This window comes from Amblyomma americanum, chromosome 1 (assembly GCF_052857255.1).
Source record: "Amblyomma americanum isolate KBUSLIRL-KWMA chromosome 1, ASM5285725v1, whole genome shotgun sequence".
NCBI lineage: Eukaryota > Metazoa > Arthropoda > Arachnida > Ixodida > Ixodidae > Amblyomma > Amblyomma americanum.
Genome location: NC_135497.1, coordinates 60,351,419 through 60,372,292, shown reverse-complemented (window position 1 = coordinate 60,372,292; position 20,874 = coordinate 60,351,419). Strand labels below are relative to the sequence as shown.

The 20,874-nt window shown below is 48.3% G+C and overlaps 1 protein-coding gene across 1 annotated transcript; it reads right to left on the bottom strand.

The window, feature by feature from the left end:
* Positions 1–2,851: 2,851 nt before the first annotated feature.
* LOC144099410 (piwi-like protein 1) lies at positions 2,852–19,301 on the bottom strand. The gene is made up of 6 exons (XM_077632731.1): positions 19,098–19,301; positions 14,883–15,728; positions 14,369–14,509; positions 10,194–10,766; positions 8,753–9,136; positions 2,852–3,670 (listed from the first exon to the last, which is right to left on the bottom strand). Exons 1-6 carry the CDS (start codon positions 19,299–19,301, stop codon positions 3,218–3,220), a joined length of 2,601 nt encoding a protein of 866 aa, XP_077488857.1. The 3' UTR covers positions 2,852–3,217.
* Positions 19,302–20,874: the final 1,573 nt, after the last annotated feature.

Here is a 20,874-nt window from a genome sequence, read left to right as displayed (position 1 = left end):
AAAGGAAATGAAGCAGTAACTGTCTCGCCTATCACGGCGGGCACCCGGATCGCGCTGTAAGGGAAGGGATAAATGAGGAAAGGACAGAATAAAGGTAGAGGTGCCGTAGTGAAGGCCTCCTGAAAAATTTCGACCACCTGGGGTCCTTTAACGCATAGGAGCCTTGCGTTTCGCCTCCATAGAGAATGGGAGTTTTGAAGTAGAATGCCGACCCGGCATGAAAAGCGCGCAGGGCAGCTAACACAAGCGGCCATGCATCTTTCTTGGTGTTCCAAATTTTGGCACGAACAAATGAAAACTTCAGCGTGGTTAAGTTTTAGGCGGCTTTTGAACACTTCACTTTCCTATCTCATTAAGCACCAGAGCTACAGGTATCATGCAATACAGTAACACTACACAACACGAAGCGAAGAGCCCAGCCACGCAATGTTTGCATAGACAGCAGCCAGGAAGCTAGAGTAATTGTCAAATGCCAATGCTACATCAATGAAGCGCAAGTGTTCAAGCTTGAAACTTAGTATGAATTTAATTGAACACACTGTAAGTTACATCTAAAAGAAACTGTTTGTCCAAATCATCAGAAGTGCACAAAAGTAAATTCAAGCTGGGTAACTGCTACATATGTATGATATCCCAAATAAGAAAATAACATCATGCAAGAAGCAGTTCACTGACATAAGCCCAACTTCTTTTGATACCAGTTAAACAACCTTCAATGCTTTTACACAGGAAAAAGTGAAAGCTACACACCTGACCTCACACTGCACCCGATATAACACAAACTCGGTAACTGCCAAGCTTGTTAAAACTTCGGAAAGCACATGAAAAATTACGCCATACATCCTTCAATGAAATAATGCACACCTTCTATAAATCACGTAACTGCAATTTTGGCATATTCCAATTCTAGTCAACACCCTTCTTTCCAAAGCAATTAGCATTTTTAAGTTCTTATAATCTGAGACTCTATTTCGCATACAATGCATGCGACTGAGGTTGGTTGCTTAGCTTCTAATTTTAATACTTAATGCTCAGAAAATCCCCTAAGCCAAAACTTTTTAGATCCCTATGTTACATAGCTGAGCTTCCATTGCCATCTGCCTGCTCCTCCAGACATACTTAGCCCTTTTGAGGCAAGAGCGTTGAAACCGATGTCGTAAACTAAGTCGTTAAGCTGAGACATCGGGGAAATGTCATTACATTCGAGATGTAGAAACCTGGAAGGATTCGGGGAGCTTTCTTGAGCATACCATAATAAAATTACGCAACTATCCAAGCCAGACCAGCAGCACTGTTTTTCATAAAGATGTTTGCAGTCGCAATTCAAATCAAAATATCTAAAGACAATGTACATCTATGCAGGATAATTCATTGCCCACATGCTGCATGGAAAAAACTCCAAGCCAAGCAATTTCAGTTCCTTAGACTGCTTAATGTAGCACCATTCTTCTGTTTTGAAGGCCGAGCTTCCGCTGCCGTCTGCCTATTTACTCTCACACATGAAGTTAACCCTCTTGAGTGCATGAGTGTTCCAAATGGTCCCTTCAACTATGAGACTAAGCAAAGCAGCAAGCAGAGAAATGGGATTTGTTGTCACATTCTCATGCAGGAACTCGCAGGCTTCAGGGGGCTTTATTTACAAAATGGTAATGGCACAATTTCTTCAACCAAATCAGTTTCAGTGAAGTTTTTGTGACATTTACAAAAACAAACTTCCAATACAAATTTAAAGCAAACTAACATTCAAAGACAACAGAACAAAAAATTGCGTTAACAACTTCTGAAAGCGAACCATATGACAACATTGACATACAAAAAGTTTCAGTACAACTTCAAAGCAAACCTATGTCTAAAGACAATGCAAAAACAAAAAACCTGCTTGCACAACTTTTGAAAGCAAATAAACTGACAGCATTTTTTTAAGTCTGACCATATTTATTGGTCTTTCATTACATATAGTGGAGGAGATAAGGCGAAAAGCTGCGTACGCAGCTTGACTAAGCCCTTATACCCTCAAAAGCAAAACAGTAGTGAACACAGACCGAACACCGATCAGAAACTAGTAACAAGGAATAATGAAGACAATAGTTACAAATGTACAATAGATTCAAGTATCTGCGCAAAAGAAAAAGAAATTTCGGTTAGGAGCAAACACAAAATGCAGTGATAGGCCAAGTCTACAATGTACACAATCAAGAAATTATGGGTACGGAAGGAGCATGAGTAGCACAGCATATTATGACGTGAAGCAATGAAGGTACATAAAAATGTCTAGCACATCATTTGACATAGGAAAACAAAGGAAAAAACGGTTAGGTTCTTACTCGCTGAGCATTAAAAATAGCGATAAGGACAAAAGTATGGTACAGCTGCACATTGCTTAAGATATAAAACTAATAAGGACATTACAAAAATAGTGTCGTGAATTATCATGAAGTTTTAACACGAATTCAAAGCAAAGCAACATGTAAAGACAACACAACAAACAAAAAAGTTGCTACGGCAAATTTGGAAAGCAAACCAAGTACTGACAAGAAAAGGCACACAATGAAGGGAAAAAGAAAAGCAAGAAATTAGAAAGTAAACCATTGGTGGAAAGAAAAGTGTTCCCCAATTTGTTGTGACATAAAGCATGTTGAACTAAACGAAAAAATAAAGCAGATTTATTTGAAGCACAATGCATTACTCACCATTTCCGGAGAAAAGAAAACAGGCTTTCAGTCACCTTAAGAGCTCACAGAGGTTTTGAAAATGAATCTTGAAAAAAGTAAAATAGGGACTCAAATTGCACAAAACATATCGGATTCATTGCTCTCCTACGGTAAAGCGCAAAAAAATGTGCCATCTAGTACAGATGAACATTGAATCAGTGAGCTTTGCTGCCACGCAGCACCTCCTACAGCGAAAGCCTCAGGAATGAACCTTTCCACAATCATCTGACACGCCCTTCACATCGCCAGTGAGTTTTCACCTGAAAAATCAACCCCTACTAGAGAGCCATATTAAGGCTGAATCCCTCCCTGCTTCTATTAGACGCCGGCGATTCGTTCATGAACTGTCATAGGAACATGCGGTGGTCGATCACACACACCTGCTTAGCTTCTTTCCGTGCTCCTTAGATGCTGTGCGCAGGTGTCCAGATGGAGGCAGAGGGCGTAAACCTCCCTTCCCACCTTCCTCACACCGGTGAACGTCGGCAAACCACGAACGGTGCAGTTTAGAGGTAAAAGAGGGTAGAGGAGAGGCGCGGGTTGTGCTCCGCGTGCAGCGACTGGCCGGCCAGGAAGGCCAGCTTGTGGGCGTACTGGCACGGGGCCGGCACGCTGATGGTGCCCGGCCAGTTGAAGTAGAGGTGCGTCAGCTTGTAGGCCAGGCGCTGCATGTGGTCCGGCTTGAGGCCCGTCGTGTCGTAGACGACGTTGTAGTGGGTCGGGGCCACGGTGCCCTGGCGCACGCTCTGCGACACCAGGAAGAAGTCGTAGCGCTCGAGGCGCGTCACCTCGCTGTCGACCACGGTGCCCGGCGGCGGGTTAGTGACGTGCTCACGGCTCGGCAGGAAGAAGCGCGTCGAGATGCGCTTGGTCACCACCACGAAGGCCAGCTTGTGGTTCACGCCAGGGAAGAGCCCTTGCAGCGAGGCCACGATCGGATTGATCTCCCACTCCATCACCTGCGCCGCGCACACCCGAGACACGCTTCAGTCGCGCCCACTGCCGCCACCAGCACCACCTGCCAGTGCATTTCTGCTGACAGCAGAGGGCATTGGAACTTACCAGAAAGTGATTGGACGACTGGTGGCTCAAAACTAGAGAGGTGACATAAGGTTAAAAGTGCAGGACTGAAAACGGAGGATTGTGAGGCCAATTTATAACACAGTTAAAAAAGATTATAAGATCACTGCAGCACCCGCATTGGGGGAATTCGTGAGCAGACACCTCCTCGCCCCTCTTTGCCACTCTTTGCCTAAATTAAGCTTCATCATTGCCCATTTTGATTTTAAAAACTTTGTGCCACGCTTCGTTTCCAAATCTGGTGTCATGCGTCGCTCCGTCTCAAATTCCGGTTTTTCAAATTTGGCGGTACACATTAGCTCCGCCCATTTGCGGTGTTTTTGAATTTCGCGCCACTTTTGCCCCGGCCCCGCTCACTTTCTGAATATTTTGGCTCTAATAAATTACCCCACATGCACCTCATTATTTTCCCCAAGAGATTTTTTGATGCTGAATATTTTTGGCTCTAATAATTTACCCCACATGCACCTCATTATTTCCACTGCGAGATTTTTTGATGCTGAACGTTGTCGTGATGACAAGATCGTAATGACACGAAACCGCGAAAAATGTCATGCTATTTTTACCCATTACCGAAAAAAACCGAGCCGGAGCCAATTGCGCATGCGCTACCCAGGGCTCCAGCTAGCGGCATATAGTAACCAGGAGCTTCACCAGGAGCTTTCACTCAAGCTGCAGTGGCAGCCATGTATGTGTAGATTGATGAAACGTGGTGGAATCGCGCGCGTAAGTCGAATCTGCTTATCGCGACTTGCTCGGGATTCCAACATCGAATTTACATGTTGCACATCATACAGCCTCTGGCATCTCATGTGGAAACCACCAAAAACATTATGCTAAAACTTTCGAGTACCGCACTGTATTGCCGCGAGCCTGGTCTCCAGAGAGACGCGCATGCCTGTCACATACTTTATAGCCATGATGACATCCTCATGGAAAATGGGCCGCCCACGCAGGTGCCATCTGCCAAATTTCAAATATCTGCACATTTTCTCATGCTATTCGGAACTTCCGGGAATCAAATCATTGCGTACGTACATGGCAGATGCTCAGAGCTCCAGCCTCTTGATTCCTAATCCTATTCTATTAGTGCGAAATTCAGCAAGCCTTGCGATAAAAAGTTACCGTCTTGAAGAAAATCGAAGTTTACTGTGGAATAATAGCTTTCTGTAATCACTACAACGCCTCGCCAAAAAGTTAAGCGTGGTCCACTGCTGCACTTTCCTGCTTCATCACACTTGCAACACGCAGGCCGCATCATCTCCAGAGGACACGAAATGTAAAAATACCCGCGTAGTTTGCAATGTAAATGCAAGTTAAAGAACAGCTTGTAAATATGAGCCACCGGTGGTCTAAATTATCCTCGTGCCCTCCACTACACCATATCTCGCAGCTTTCATGCAGCTTTGGTACGCTCAGTGCCAAACGTTTTTAGGCGATTGAGTATACATCTCGTTCGGTCGAAAAGGCGTCGTCGTATTCGGCCCCTCATGTCGAAAATAATTGGGGCTGCGTAAAACAAATCTTACCGTGCCAAGCGTTTTCCGCACAATGTTCCGGATTGTCTCTTATGATTCAGCCTTTCGCGCAGCATAAATGTACTAAGTTCGAGCTTAGCTCGTGGCAGGAATTATACCCGGCGTTTTATAATCGGGCTGTGTAAAAACTCCTATCAAGCCCATTTGCGGTTCTACCGATCGACGATTCACTGGTGTGGGATAGGCGATGAGGAGTTAAAGAAATAATTGAGTTTATTTGAAAAATTGGTATATTAAAGAAAAGAATAAAATGTAAGAAGCGGTGTTCAAAGACGTCAAATTTCTCTGAATGATCAGCTAATGCTTGACAATGCTAATTAAGACAATATAGGATGTGTAATTGATCAATTATTTATCTGAAACAATTGAAAAATAAAAATGCGTTCAAAGGTGTCAAACTGCTGAGAATGGAGAGCCTAACAAACTCCGCTGTCGCGTTACACCGTTAAAGCGAAGCTTACGTGTCCTCTCCAATTTTTTTAATGTGATAGAATTAAATGGGCCATGAACGGGAAAACTCGCCAGCAGTTGTCTACGTGAAGCACCCACCTTAAAGGGGCTTCCCTCTCTCCACCCTCCACCTGTCAACTGTCCCCTTGCAGGGGAGAGGAGCAAGACGTGGGTCGATGAATGAGGATAAGCAGCAGACCCATGCTCAGAATACATAGCCTAACAAAGAACGGTGTGTGCGAAATTGAAGCTTCCTGGATCCACTCCTTCTGGCATAGGTCGGGAAGAACAACGTGACTCTCCACCGGTGGCTCTGTTCGAATCGGCCACCTTCCTGTGTAGAGGTATTCCTTACAAAAATTTCCTTTAGACAATCAATAGACTGACCGTAGACTTTTGTCTATAAAGTCTATAGACTGGTTATGGACAAATGCTATGGCCTGTTCATAGACTTCTGTCTATAATGTCTATAGACTCTGTGGACAAATGCTAGAGAAAAGTCTGTAGGCAATATTAATCATATAGGCAGTCTATACACATTCTATATGTTTATGACCATACACATTTAGTTGACTTTTTTTCTGTAGACTGCCTATAGAGTATGAATAGACAAAACATATATATCTTTAGGAAACAACAGTCTCTATAACATGTTTATAGACTATCTATAGAAAATTTTTGTAAGGGATATCGCATAACCACTCCCGCACTGCGCCGGTAGTGGTACGAGGACTCGCCGCAATCTCAGATTTTGCATAGAAAACAACTGGAGTAGACTTGGTAGTGGAAGACAATGGACTCAGAATTGGAATAGAAATATAATTATAATAAAATGAAAACAGAAATATACTGGTGAGGCAAAGAAGAATGCTGTCATATTTCCTCACTCCAACTGATCGCTCCAAAATGTTTTTTTTTCTTCCCAGCTACGAAACACGCTATAGCAAACATTTATCAATAACTTGAAGTTTTACAGAGCCAATATGACGAAGTCTGTCTCGCCAGGTCATTTTAGCAACCCGCGAAATGCTTGCCGAGATGCAATGGATCGTCGCGCCCATGTATTTATTACCAGTGATGACAAACGCCACAAAACAGGTCAATCATGTTATTATCTAGATAGATGGTTAGACAAATTCTTTCTGCGACGTTAAATGGCCTGCTCAGGCGGGAGAGATAAGATGATGGGACGCCAGCACCATACAAGCAAATTAGTTTTTGAGGCCATACGGTGCCATGTACCAGGCCATAGTCACGCCTTCGAAATTCGATTTTCTGATAGCCGCAAACAGAAGGTGGGTGTGCTTCTCGACCAGTAAATGTTGAAAACTCTTAAGAACTGGCACCCCCTGCCAAGAACTCCTGCTGACAGTAGTAGACTTTCGATGTATTTCTGCTGAAAGTCGAGAGAAACTCTACTGAAATGTTTTGAGGGGATGACCTTAGCATCGGCCAGCTACGTATCTCTCATTGAGCCTATCCGAATAACCACAAAAGTTATGTAGCAAGCGATTACAATTTAGCTAGGCAGCTTATCTGTACACCTGATTCGCTTGTATTTGGATGTTTATGGTTCATGGATTGCATGGGTTTAAGGTAACAAAGAGAGTTACGCTAAGAGGGACGCCATACTGAAGGTCTCCGGAAATCTCGCATGTTCGCCACCACTGCAGTTACAGCGCAAAATGCCTGCACTACGAACCTTAACTACACTACTCATGCACCTACATTATTTGACTATATTTACATAATACTGCAGATGTCGAATGGTCCAGGAAGGATGGGCAAAAACTAGAAAGATTCGGCATTCGTAAAGCCAAGAAATAACATTACAGTTCAATGGTCACGGTACAAATATTGGAGAGAACATTTAAGCTCCGCCTTAACGATATGACGCGAAAGCATAAAAGGTTGATTCCCATATATGCAGAAGGTCATTTTATACTTTCATAGAAACATGGCACTCCTCATACCCATCCTGACGCGGTGGTGCAGCGGTTAAGCAGTGAGAAACGTGGCTGCGCCCTTCTGCGCCCCATGTTTCTCTTTTCGAGCAACCAATCATTAACTGCCATCTGCGATGATGGGTAGCTTGCTCTTTATCCGGTAGGCAGGTTGCGACGACGCCTCAAGGCCACGTGAACTAGATGGCCCACCTGCCTCCTGGGTTGCTCTGTGGGCACCACCTGCCAGAGTCATGCTCGTGACTTTACTTACGTTTGTCAAGGACGCGTCCGTATGCAATGAAAGTCACATTCACCAAAACAGTTACCACGTGACCACGGTACATTACAGCGAAAGTGTGTGCGTAGCGCCCGAATAGATACCTATACTTTCGACTCATTATATAAGTGCTAGTATTGCGCCATCATTTGAATACATTCTAGGGGCCACCAGCTTGATGGAGAATGTTAATAGTGGTGCCAAATGACTTGACACGTTCCGGAGGACAAAACTGAAAATTGAGGTGAAGCCCAAAACACGTGCGAGATTCGCAGCGACGACCTTCTCGTCCCAAACCGTACAATCCAAGGATGTTCAGGCGACAATTGCGGCCGAACCGCCTGTCGGAAGGGGTCCCGGTTGGTGTCAAACGATTCATCCTGTTGTACTGCACACGTTTAAATATTCATTATCTCACATAACGAGGAAATATACCTGATATAGCGAAGCTGGCTATAAACTGCAACAGTAGTGCAAAATCCATGAGGTAGACGGCGCTGCTTGCGTCTCAGAAGGGATGTTTCCGGAAACGAAACATTCGCGAACGTTCGTATTTACTCTTAACGTTTGCTGAGCACGCCGATGCAAATACAGAGCTCCCGTTGCTAACACTCTAAGTCGAACACTGGGGCAGCGTTGGCGGAGAATGTTTACGCTCACAACTATAACGCCGGGTGTCCTGGGTAACGAGGCCCCTGACACTGTCGCGTTAAAACTGCAGGTAAACAGAGTACCACGATAAACGCTCACCTGGGGGATCTGTCCGTCGGACACCCCGTCGCGATAGAAAATGATGCGGTCGGGAGAGGCACCATCGTTGCACTGCGAGTACTTGCGCAGTGCATCGCGCAGCAGCGAAGGGAGTGATTTGGCCAGCCCCTCGTGGGTGTCGTGGAAGCAGACGCGCTGGTACCAGCGCGTCAGACTCTTGTTAATGCTGGCCACGAAGGCACCCGCAGAGCGATTGGGCGTGCTCGAGTCTGGGTAGGTGTCGTAGCCGATCACCATGGTGCTGACCAGCGGGATCTCCAGGCACCAGGCCTCGCCGCCCAGCTTGCAGTTAAGCTGCACCGCCACCTTGGTGGCCACCGAGTGGATGTTCCTGCGGTTGCCGATGGTGCGGGCGAGGATAACCTGGAAAGTGTACAGAAAACAATGAGGGCCATCGTCACCATTATGCACTGTACTGCATTTGCCATGAATTTGCTTTCCTCAGTCTACTTGCCTTATCTGACCCTACAACTCCTTGCTACGTTAACACTTACATACACGTCGACCAACTTTCACACCTAGACAACCCTCGCATCGTTCCTGGCGTAAGTGTTTACAGCGCAGGGAAAAGAGGCAACAGCTAATCTTGTATCGATGTCCGGACCCCGTAGAGTATCTGTTACGGGTCCAATTGGACTAATTTTTGGAAATGTGGCGGAGAGTTTGAAGGATCCTTCACTCCCAACACCGGTTGGCCCGGTATGGAACTACCTCCGGGATCGCCCTTGTCTTTACCGCGTCTTTACTATCCTGTCTTCCTATCCCATCTTTCAACTCTCCTACTATCTGCACGTGGTAGCGATTGTGGCTCGGCTTGAGCCAGTGAGCAGGCCTGTGCAATTTCCTTTTCTTTCTTCCTGGCAACAACAGAAAGACAGATAATCTTGACGGTAATACAGATTACAGCACGACCAACTGGACAGTGAAGCTCTTGGCCAGACAATTGCTCGGTGCTCACCACGTGAAACGAAGTGATTGTTCTCTTTGCGCACAGCGTTCTCGCCAGTTATGGCCCATTGGAGCCTCCATTTATACAAACGAAACAAACCGAAGAACAACTGAAATGATGTAATTCTAAATTATTTGAGTCCTGAAAAAGCACACCACACCATTTCCCTATTTTCCTTACAAAGGGCAAAGGGAACACATATTCCAACTGATTGCAATTGTGTTTCAAGAAAGCTGGGCTCGGTGCTCTGTAATGATCATAATAATACAATCAAATACAATATACAGGATGCCAGAGTTCTGCAGAAAAAGCTGTCATGAAGACCACTTGACGAAGCCACAGGCCTCCTGTACACTGGTCATCTTACAGTATACAAAAACAGACTCGTGATAAGTCTTGAAAGTGAATCCAGAGTTTTTACTGTATCTCGCTCCCCACTTCGGGCGACAAAGAACAATAGCCTCGGCTGACCTGTGTGTGGAGGCCGAGGTCGACGCAGGCCTCCTTCTTGATTATGTCGTAGCGGTCCTTTCGGCTGTTGGGAAGCACAATCAAAGCCAGCTCAATATTGCCCCCACTGGCAAGCTGGCGCAGGGCATACACGAAGCCTGAGGGCCGGTCGTCTTCCAGCAGCACCAGGCGCGGTTGCCTGATCTTGACGCCCATGGGCGGGCACACGGACATCAGGGTGCGCACGAACTGTGTCACGTTGGCCTCCTCGCACCGGTGGCAGAGGACAATCCACGACTCGACGGCGACGGCCACGTGCAGCGGCCGGTCGCGCGTCTCGCGCGAGAAGTCGGCCGTGGCCGCGCTGTAGCGGTACGTGTTGCTGCCCTGCATCACCTTCTCGGGCTGCAGCACGCGGGCGTCGATTTTGACGAGTGAGTCGTCGAATCGGATACCCCAGCGGTCCATATCGTTGCGGATAGCCTCGTTGTTGTTGATGCGCTCCATGAACACGAGCAGGTTCCGCCAGCGTTTGGAAGGCTCCACGCGTGTGTGCTGAGCCATGTCCCGCATCACGGTCACGTTGGCCCGCATCTGCGAAGGAATTATGGGCCCATTAGACAGCAATTGCGGTTTGCGGTCTATGGCCGCCCCTAAGCAATTTACTCAGGCTATGAGGGACGCCGTAGTGGAGGGTCTTCGGATAATTTCAGCCACCTTGAGTTCGTTAACGTGCGCTGACAATGCGCGGTACGCGAGCCTCCACAAATTCGCCTCCATCGAAATGCGACCGCTGCGGCAGGGATCGAGCCCGTGTCTTTCAGGTCAGCAGGCGAGCACCATAACCAGTCAGCCACGCGGCTTGCGGACAGCGGCACTTCTCTGGGTAGCTCCAATGGTTCAGAGTTCGCCAATGATTTTCGGTCGGGTCCCGGAAATCCCGTATACCCATTATATTCTAAACCAGTTTTAAAAATAGTGCAAACTAGATTTTGTAGGAGCACATATGTACTCTTAGTGACCACGACACAGCGCTGGGTCCGTATTCTGCAAGTTGCCACCAAGTGCATACAACCATGTGGGCATGGCTTAAACTGGGCGCACTTTATGGTTCTACAAGGGACGTAAAAGATGCTGACACCTTCCCGTCCCCAAGACCGTTGCTCCAAAAACGTTTGTAGCGCCTTCAAATCAATTGGGACCAAAACCTTATGAAGAAGATGCACAAACCCCCAATTCAGCTTTCCATCCTTTCAATAATAATTTCAGGTTTTCAGTAGATACCAAGTCCTATGCATTTTGCAGTACCATTTCGTAATGCAGTAAAACCTTGTCAAGTCAGCTCAGGGTGTACTCGCATGAGCAATACGTGTGCTTAGGAAGTTGCAGCACGATATTTCCCGCCTCCGCTTCCATTGAGCCTCATATCTTGATGCCCGATCACGGTGCAGCGGCTTATCGTGAACGTTTCGGTTAACGCGTACCAATCACGGAAAACGCTGAAGGAATATCTCGTAGCACACCCACGAGTACGCCACGCATTGTAAGGAAGCAAGCTTCACGGGTAATACGTCGATACGGATACAGCGTAGCACGCTTGAAGCTACTGACACACTCGGAGAGCGAGCACTTATGTGACCTAACAAAGCACCTCTCCTTCGCCCGCGGGGTGGGAGGAAAGAGAGCGAAGCTCCGGATGCTTACCACCGCGGAACATAACGCCTGCTAAGTGCTCGTAAAAGTTTATATTGGAGGGGTACTCTAGAAACTGTCGCCTTTTGCTTGCTTAGAGACAGACAGTACATTTGAGGCGTCAATACAGCGTTGTCCGATAGGGACACTGCTGCCTCTGTCGAAACGCCATCGAGGAAACTTAAGACGGGCTTCGCCTGTTCAACCAAAACGGCGGCCGAGGCTGAGCAGAGAAATCAGCCGGCGTCTAGTGGGGAAATTTAGAGCCGATTGAAACGCCCTGGAAGATGCGCTAGAATAGCCTCGATGCATATAACAGAATTACGAATTTATGTGGTCATGCGCGAATAAAAATGACAGAGAATTTTCGCCTAAATTCTATAAATGTGGAAAAGCAGAACTGCGTAAACCCTAGCCACTCAGATGCAACTGCATGAAAAGACACGGCACGGCATGAGCGGTTGCTCATGTGACTCCGACCCTGATGGCTGTCGCGCGCTGTGAGCAGGGACGGCGGAGCGCGCTGGTGACGCTTTATGCCTGAGAGCATTGGCCAAGCGGTGGCGCTAGGTCTGTAAATGATAGCGGCACCGTCGGCAGTGATGGCACAAAGCCACAAACAGCGCAAGATCTTGCTCCAGGATAACCCATCATAATAGTGTTTCCAGACTAAAACGGAAGAGTACGGTATTTGGGGTTTAACATCCCATAGCAACACAAGCCATGAGGGATGCCGTAATAGCGGGATTAAAATAATTTAAATCACCTGGGTGTCTAACAGCGTCCGCGTGTTCCATCCTTGATGCCATTACCCTAATATTGACGCAGTACAAGGGCAATATGATAGTAATATGACGTAACCTGAAAAACACGTCAGGTGTCGCCACGCAGCTGTCACGGCCGCGTTTCGGGCTGGAATCAATCGGCGCGTACCGAAGTGAACCTGCCCGTTCCGTGGACACTTTCGGAATACACCCTCAAGTGTCCACGCCACGAAGCAAAATATCAATCGCAAATTGAGGGAGTTTAAGCTCCGCATTTAATGTCGACCACCCGGGATTCTTTAACGCCCTCTCACATCGCGCAGTACATGGACACGTTCCACGTTTCGCCGACATTGAAGCGCGCAGCCTTGAGGCCAGGTCTTAGGGCTCAGTAGCCGAGCGTTCTAACCACAGGCCAACCGCGGAGGGTGGGGTAGCATAACATTCACAGCAGACGCACTCTACCCTAAACAGGACGACTGGTACTTCAGCAGAGCAGACCGGCGCATTCGATAGACGACATCGCGAATGACGGTGGCAGATGGTAAAAATGAACTGCGACAGCTATGTTCCCGTTGTCCCGAGCGCTCTCCTGGCTCTTATCCTGTAAGCAACTGGTGGCACTTATTCTATAAAAGCTCACTAAGCAGAGCTACCCTGAAAAGCTTAACCACTTAATCAGCGAAAGCTGTCATTCCTTTCGTTTAGCTCTGCATTTGACCCTGGAATCTACTTTGTCAATCATAAGCGGTAGAAAAATGCGGTTTTCCTCCGTTCCAGGGCCCCCTTGCGACCACTGGCGTTGGCCGGTGGTTCTCACAACCTTCTTTGCGTGACAATTCAAGGAGTCGCAGATAAAAAAGGGATATTCTCCTCAGTGCACTGTGGAGCCGCTCACTCCATTGTCATGAGAATCGGCCGACGCTGTTGGCTGGAAGGAAAACCTTTGACGGGCAGAAGCCGCTTCGTTCTTGAGGTGTATCCGACTGCAGCCGTGGTCATATGAATAAGTGAAATCTGATCTAGCGACCTATCACCTCCCACATTCTCTGCCGTTCCTCTCCTACTTGCCCTCCTCCTCTCCGCTTATGCGAAAAGCTGGATTTCCCTCCTTGCAATCCGCAACCTGTCAACTGTGTTAAGCAGGTAACAAGTGAATTGAATTGCATTAAGCTCCTAAGGCTGACGCTGTTGTAGATCACGCGGTAGAATGCAGGGCTTTATGGCCAAACTACATCTATATATCACCTGCCACTTTAACAGCTGACGCTGGCAAAAAAGAGACAAACAGCCGTATACGTTTCGAACAGCCATATAGGCATTGTTGGTCTATAGTTCCTAGCTCTATGGCTGGAAGATTAGAATTGCCATGAGGTTTGTCATTTGACAAATTGACAAACGTTTAGGTATGCCGCGCATTAAAAGAGAACGAAGGTTGACTGTTACGCTGTTCAACATAGCACACTTTCCGCTTTCCGCACCGCGCCGTCACTGTAGAGCCCCTTTTCGTCGTGCCGCTGCACCTCATCCTCTACACAACACTGCGTAGTATTTGCAAGTATTCAAGCTCGCCGTGTGGCGCATCAATGCCCTGATCTCTCTCCGCCTCCTCCTTAACCCCCCCCCTCTAGGCTGTGCGGACATCTACGGCCAAGTCACGAAAACAGGTGTTAGACCCATTATAAACAGCAGCCGCTGTAGAAAAGGTCAAACAGCACTACATTCGAACCAACTGCCCACCTCGTCAGTGAGTCCCGTCAGGACACACAGCTCCGGCACCAGGTAGATGTTTTCCGTGCGGCCGGCGCGCAAATCCTTTTCCTTGGGACGGCACACCAGCAGGGGCTGGCGCATGTCGCGAATGCGCTTCTCGTAATGGTCCTGCACAAGGCATCGCCCAAAGACAGACGGTGTCGGTCGTACCTGCAGCTATACTGCTAAGCGCACGAACTCTCACATACACTGGGCTTTGCAACACATGGATAAATGTTTGTGAGGCAACGAAATGATCTCAATAACAGATAGCTAGTTGTTTGGCACAGAAAAACGACATCAAAGGAAGGAAAACGTGATACAGTCAGAGGCGGCTGAGCCAGGTAAAGAGACAAAGTTGGAAAAATTCGGGGACCACTTCGGAGTGGACCCTCCTGGCATAATAGATTGGAAGAACTATCTGATGTGATGATGACCACGCCATCAGTTAATTCACCACTTTGCACTGAACCTATAACATGGCACTAGTAGCAACACGTACCCGGTAGTAGTCGGCATACGTCTTGGGCCCCTCCTTGGTTTCAAAGGTGCAGGCCGGGTTCTTGTCCCAGTCAATGTCGTCCACCCTGTAGGTCTTGTTGTTGTAGGGTGTCATCACAATGCAGCCGGCCACCCGTTTCACGCACTCGTCCTTGTAGTTCGGGACGTGCTGGATCTGAGACATGAGGTCGAAGACGCTGTCGCGACGCAGCACCTTGTACAGCGTGTCCGTCACCAACATGACGCCCGACTCGTACTGACCGATGGCCGCGACGAGCCCCTGCCACAGCTCGAGCCCGTACTGAGGTATGCTCGCCACAGCGCGCCTGTCGAAGAAGTGCCGGTTGATCTGCACGAAGTCCAGGCGCTCCAGGTTGCGGCGCATCTGCGTGTTGAACAGGCGCAGCAGCTCCGGGTCTAACGGGGCCAGTTCCTGGACCCACTTGAAGCGGACGCAGGTGATCACGCCGTCGGTGCGCCGCTGCGATATTACCTCGGTGATGTCCTGGTCCAGCCGCTTGGGCGACTTCAAGTCAGACATGCCGTCGAACACGAGGCACTTATCGAACATGTGCATGAAGTCCACGAGCAGGGCGCGCCGCATGCGACTAGACTCCACCGGCGGCGTGAACTCCACGTGGTACTTGTGTATGCAGCATTGGGGCATGGAAAGCAGCCGGAAGTAGTTGGCCAGAACCTTAATCGGGCTGCCCGAAGTGCCCCTCTTGTTATCGATCTGCACAGGCCGCGTTTCGATGACGGCGAACTCGTCGCGGCGACGCCGGGTCTCTGGGCGGCCGCAGTCGCCATTCTCGGCCGGTGTGACGGCCGCTGCAAACTGGAACTGCTGCAAGCAGACATAAAGAGAAAAGGAGGGAGACAGCTTTGCACACAAAGCTGGCGCACACAATACGAATATACTTAAATTTACAAGAATGCACTAAATCTGCTTAAGAGCGCAATTACGAAACCCTTCCCCTGTCCTCTGTTTCTTCCCTCCATTTTTCATCAGCAGCGGTGGCTGAGCGATTATAGCGCTCGATTATCTTGCCGGAGTACCCTGGTTCGATTAGTCATGGACAGTCGCGTTTCGGTGAAGGCGAAATGCAAAAGGCGCCTCTGTGCTGTGCGAAGTCGGTGCAAGTTAAAGATCCCAGGCTGGTAAATATTATTCCGGAGATCTCCTAATGGAACCTCTTACTTCCTTTCTTCTTCTACTCCCTCTATCACTTCCCTTACAGCGTGTTAGTGTGTGCGCCGATGTATGTGAGACAGTTGCTTCGTCATTTCAATATGTCAAAAATCAACCATCCCTCTATTTTTCAATATTTTTATTATTCGTCGTCATTTCTGTTAACTTTTACTATTTCATTTTTGTAATTTGTAATTTTTGTTTTTATTTCTCTGTATATATTTTAACCATTTCTATCTTATTTCATTGCGTATACTTTAACTGCTTGTGAACTGTTGCGTAGCTTTTTACATTTATTTACCACACAACTTAAGATTGACAGTTCGTGCTAAAATTTCCGTCCACGACATCCGTCCACGGCACTCATGAGCGAAGATAGGCTTACGCCTTAACTCATACTACTGTTGAGGTGATCAACGAGGTGATGTTTAATACTGCAACAACCCGTACAACCCTCACATCAGACACGCACAGATGTTAAAACACTCCTAATCTTTTTGACTGCCGGAAACAGGTCCGAGCAGTATGACTGCCAACCACATCAAACTGAGGCTCTAAAACGCGAAAAGTGCCTACAGTGTGGGCATCGCATATTAAAAGGCTAAGAACAACTTTCTGTCGCAGCTGCACTTGTGCAGCCACCCTTCCTGAACAAGCGCCGCATCCCTGCACCCCGTGGTGCTACCACATCGGAGGGGACCACCCCCTTTCAATACAAGGTGCTCTGTCCGACAGCGAAGGACCGAGTTTGTATACAGGTGGCCTATAGTCACTGATGTCATCTTCGCTGAACGCTGGACCGTATCCTTGCAACCGACACCCATTTTGACGCGCAAAAGCCACAACCTCATCCTACCTCACTCCATAGCACTCCGGCCCCATCCTCCCCTGGACACAGATCGGAAGGGGCACCGACACTCGACCTGCCTCATACGGCAACTTGGGTCTTCCGTCATACAGAAACTTGGGCCAGACTAGAACGATTTCCACTGCGAATAACCTCACCGCAATCCCCTTCCCGATCACATCCAACACCCGCGCCGCGGAACAAGCGGACAGCAGCTGAGGTCTTACCATCCAATCCCACGTTCATTGATTGGAAAGCTCACCTTGTTCTAGTGCGGGAGGCCCAAGTCAACAACTGCTCAGCCAGGTGTCATCCTCAGCCAGGAACCATCCTGGCCCTCTCTCTGTCCTTGTACCACCCAAGCTAACTTCATCCAACCACCCTTCATCAAGTACTTGCCTCGAACAGCAATGAGCCGCATTTAAGGTGTGTTTGGCATCATGCAAACAACAAATTTCGTGCATAACGCAAGGCATAACCAGCCTGAAATCAATGGTCGCGAACATTCTCAAAGTCATCAATCCTCTCGTCTCCCGCATTTTCAGGAGGCGATCTATAATTTTTGAGGACACAGGAAAGACTGGGATAGGAGGGCAATTTGTTTATGTAGTCACGCCGGCCTCCTTTATGTATAACTATGACTTTAGCTATCTTCATGCTATGAGTGAATTAAATCTTCCTTACACAGCAACAACTCACATGGCTCGCTTCTACCTAAACAATTTACACGAAGCTTCTCTCCACCTCCCCAGTCAAAATCAGACTACATGACAACGGTCTCTTCCTACCTCTTACCTGCCTTCCTGGCGTTCTCCGGAAGCGACAAATTGCATAATTATCCGGCGCCTTCCAAGGGACGCTTGGCTACTTCATCAATTCAGCCTTTCCCCATTCGATCTCTCTCATCACGTTACCAACCCCCGTCTCATCTAACCTGGAGTTTGTCCCCTCCCCCATCGCATGACATCAAGGCTAGACGAAGACAGGCGGCTTGTACGCGCGACACATCACACAACTCCGTGCCGCAACCAGACGGTGGCGTACAATGAGGCGGTGGTCTTATATTCACACAGACTGGGCGCTACAACAAGCATTATGTGTACAGCGCCACACGCTCACGTCTCACGTATACACCTCCAGCCCATACGGTCAATCTCCTAATGCTTAAAACCTGGAAACAATCCCAGCTGTGCACACCATACAGTCATTCACTCAGTTACCCCAGCATCAGTATACACAATATACACGGGCAATGTGGATATGCTATTCTTTGTCTTCCAAAGCGAACAATCCCGGCGGACCTATACGACGACCTCAGTGAGGCCGTGCATACCCCCGGCACGGTGACAGTTAGGCCGATTTCTGGCCATGCTGGGACCGCAGGAAAGGAGGTCTCTTCATTTTGCCCGCGAAAACATGGCAAAGGTGACATCTGCGCACCACGGCACCATCTTAGCGTAGAAAAGCTCCATTTCCAGTTGAAGCATCTTCTCGTCATTAGATTAATGCGCTAAGACGTTTAATGTATACGGGCGAACTTTGGCAAGTTGTCTTCTTTGTCACCACTGTGAAATGGCGGATTGAGGGCCAACTGAGGGTTTATCTTTATTTCATTATCTAGAGTTAAAGAATTTGAGAGCGACATGCATATGCGATTAGTTCAGAGCAACGCTTTTAAGTTCTTGAGTAGCACTACGACGCGAATCCCAGTTAACGGGCCTTTAACAGGTGTTGTTATAAATTGACTCCGATTGCATATTCTTCCGCTCTCTCAATACTTTGCACATTCCGCGTTCACCCTCCCCTGTCTACGGTAACAGCTCTTCGGACGGTTTTCCGGGACAGCCATATTTCAGTTGCGAATTACTACTACTACGACGCAAAACCCAGGAGTGCTGCCGCGGTGCCCAGTGGTTATGGAGCTCGGCTGCTGACCCGAAAGACGCGGGTTGGACCCCGTCCGCCATGGTCGAATTTCCATGAACGCGAAATTCTAGAGGCCCGTGTACTGTGCGATGTTAGTGCACATTAAAGAACCCGAGGTCGCCAAACTTTCCGGAGCCCTTCACTGCGCTCATAGCCTCAGGCGCTTTGAGACGTTAAACCACATTGACCTTGGCCTAAAACATAGGCAACGGCCCTTTAAGATCTGTCGCTGTAAACAAGAGATAACTTACCTGCGGTACCACAGCTGAAGGGGCCATCGCCGCCATCTGCTGGAGGTGCGCCCCGTGTCCGATGGCCATGCTGTCGATGGAGAACGACAGGCCCTCCACGCTGTCGAGGGCGGGCATCGACGGCGCCACCGAAGGCACCGGCAAGGGCACCGTCGCAGGCCCCAAAACACCAGGCGTCCTTGGCAAAGCCGCTGGCGGCGCCATGGCAGCAGGAAATTGAGGCACCGTAGGTGCCGCCTGTGCTCCGGGCAGTACGACCACAGCCCGTGCCCTGCCGCGCGAACGGCCGCGAGCGCGACCGGCGGGCGGAGGTGCTTGATCGCCGGTCTTTCTGTCCATCTGGTGTAAAGAAATACGGAAACGAAGACATTGAGGGTGAAAAAGCGTGTGGACGGGGCTAGTGCAAAAAGAAAAGTCGTCGGAAGAAGACGTGTGTATTGCCTCTTGAATATAGCCAATGTTTTTGTTATCGTTAAACAGTTTGTCCCTGTGTGATTTTTCCGCTGTTATTCGAACCCCAAAAGTTTTAAAGTTCAGAGTTGTAGCATTATCGCTAGATTTAAAAGAAGCTACTAGATATACATTACATCTGGCTCCACAATAATCCGCTGAGCTACAGCGATGCCCACTCAGTGCAGTGGTGTTTTAGACAAGTCAAGGGCGAGGCCGCTTAGGTATATATCCTCGCCTCATCGACTCGAAGCCTTCCGGCAAAGAACAAAGACACTATCGTCACTTTTAAAATGCAAGCAGGACAAAAGGACCATATATCGGGAGGCAACTGCATGGCACCAGTACACGAGCGCTGACGTTCAGAACACGCGTTTTTTTTCCTTCAAGGGATAACACAACTTGCACCTCATCCGCCGAGGTGGCTATGTGGTTATGGAGCTCGGCTAATGACGCAAATGACGCGGTTTCGATCCCGACCACGGTGGTAGAATTTTCATGGAGGCGAAATTCTAGAGGATCGTGCTCTGTGCGATGTCATTGCACTTAAAGAACCCCATATGGTCGTAATTTACGGAGCCCTTCACTACGGCGTCCCTAATAGCCTGAGTCGTTTTGGGACATTAAACGCCATAAATCAAACCAAACCAAACCAACTTGCACCACAAAAAGGAATGATATTCCGTTCGATGAAGTGAGACAGGGCACAGCAGCAGAGAGACAACAGCAACGAAGCTTACTCACGTGGCATCGCTATAAGGCCCGACCGAAATATGGCTTTTCGTTTGTGCCTTAGCTGATTTTGAATTGAGAAGAATATTATTTATGCACTACATGCGACGTTGCGTTCCGGATAATTTGGATGGAGGCACAACGCGACAAAGGGGTTAGCTGGGCGTTTAATTCCTTCCCTAACATGTATACCTCAACTGCTAAGTCACACACTAAGGTGCACAACAGCTTGGTGCTCCTGGAACGCTGCGCATCAGGGATCGGACAGTCGGCCATCGCTCTATACTAAAGATTTTTGTTCCACCAGCCGAAACATATAGGCATCCAGGCAATCACTGAAATGCACATCGAGGCTAATCGTTTCGGCGGATATCCTTCCTGTCAATTAATTACAACTGAATGGAGCAGACTGCGCATTTATACGTGTCTAGTTCGACGGCTCCTTCTCATTTCCACCAAGCGATGAGGCTCTGAGCTGCGCTTCGATAGCTCAAGTACGACAGGGCGTTGCTGCGCAAATACTCTTTTTCGCCTCACATGAAACACGCCCGGGATCCATGAGTGCTGCACGTAGCTCGCAGCTACGTATAGCGTC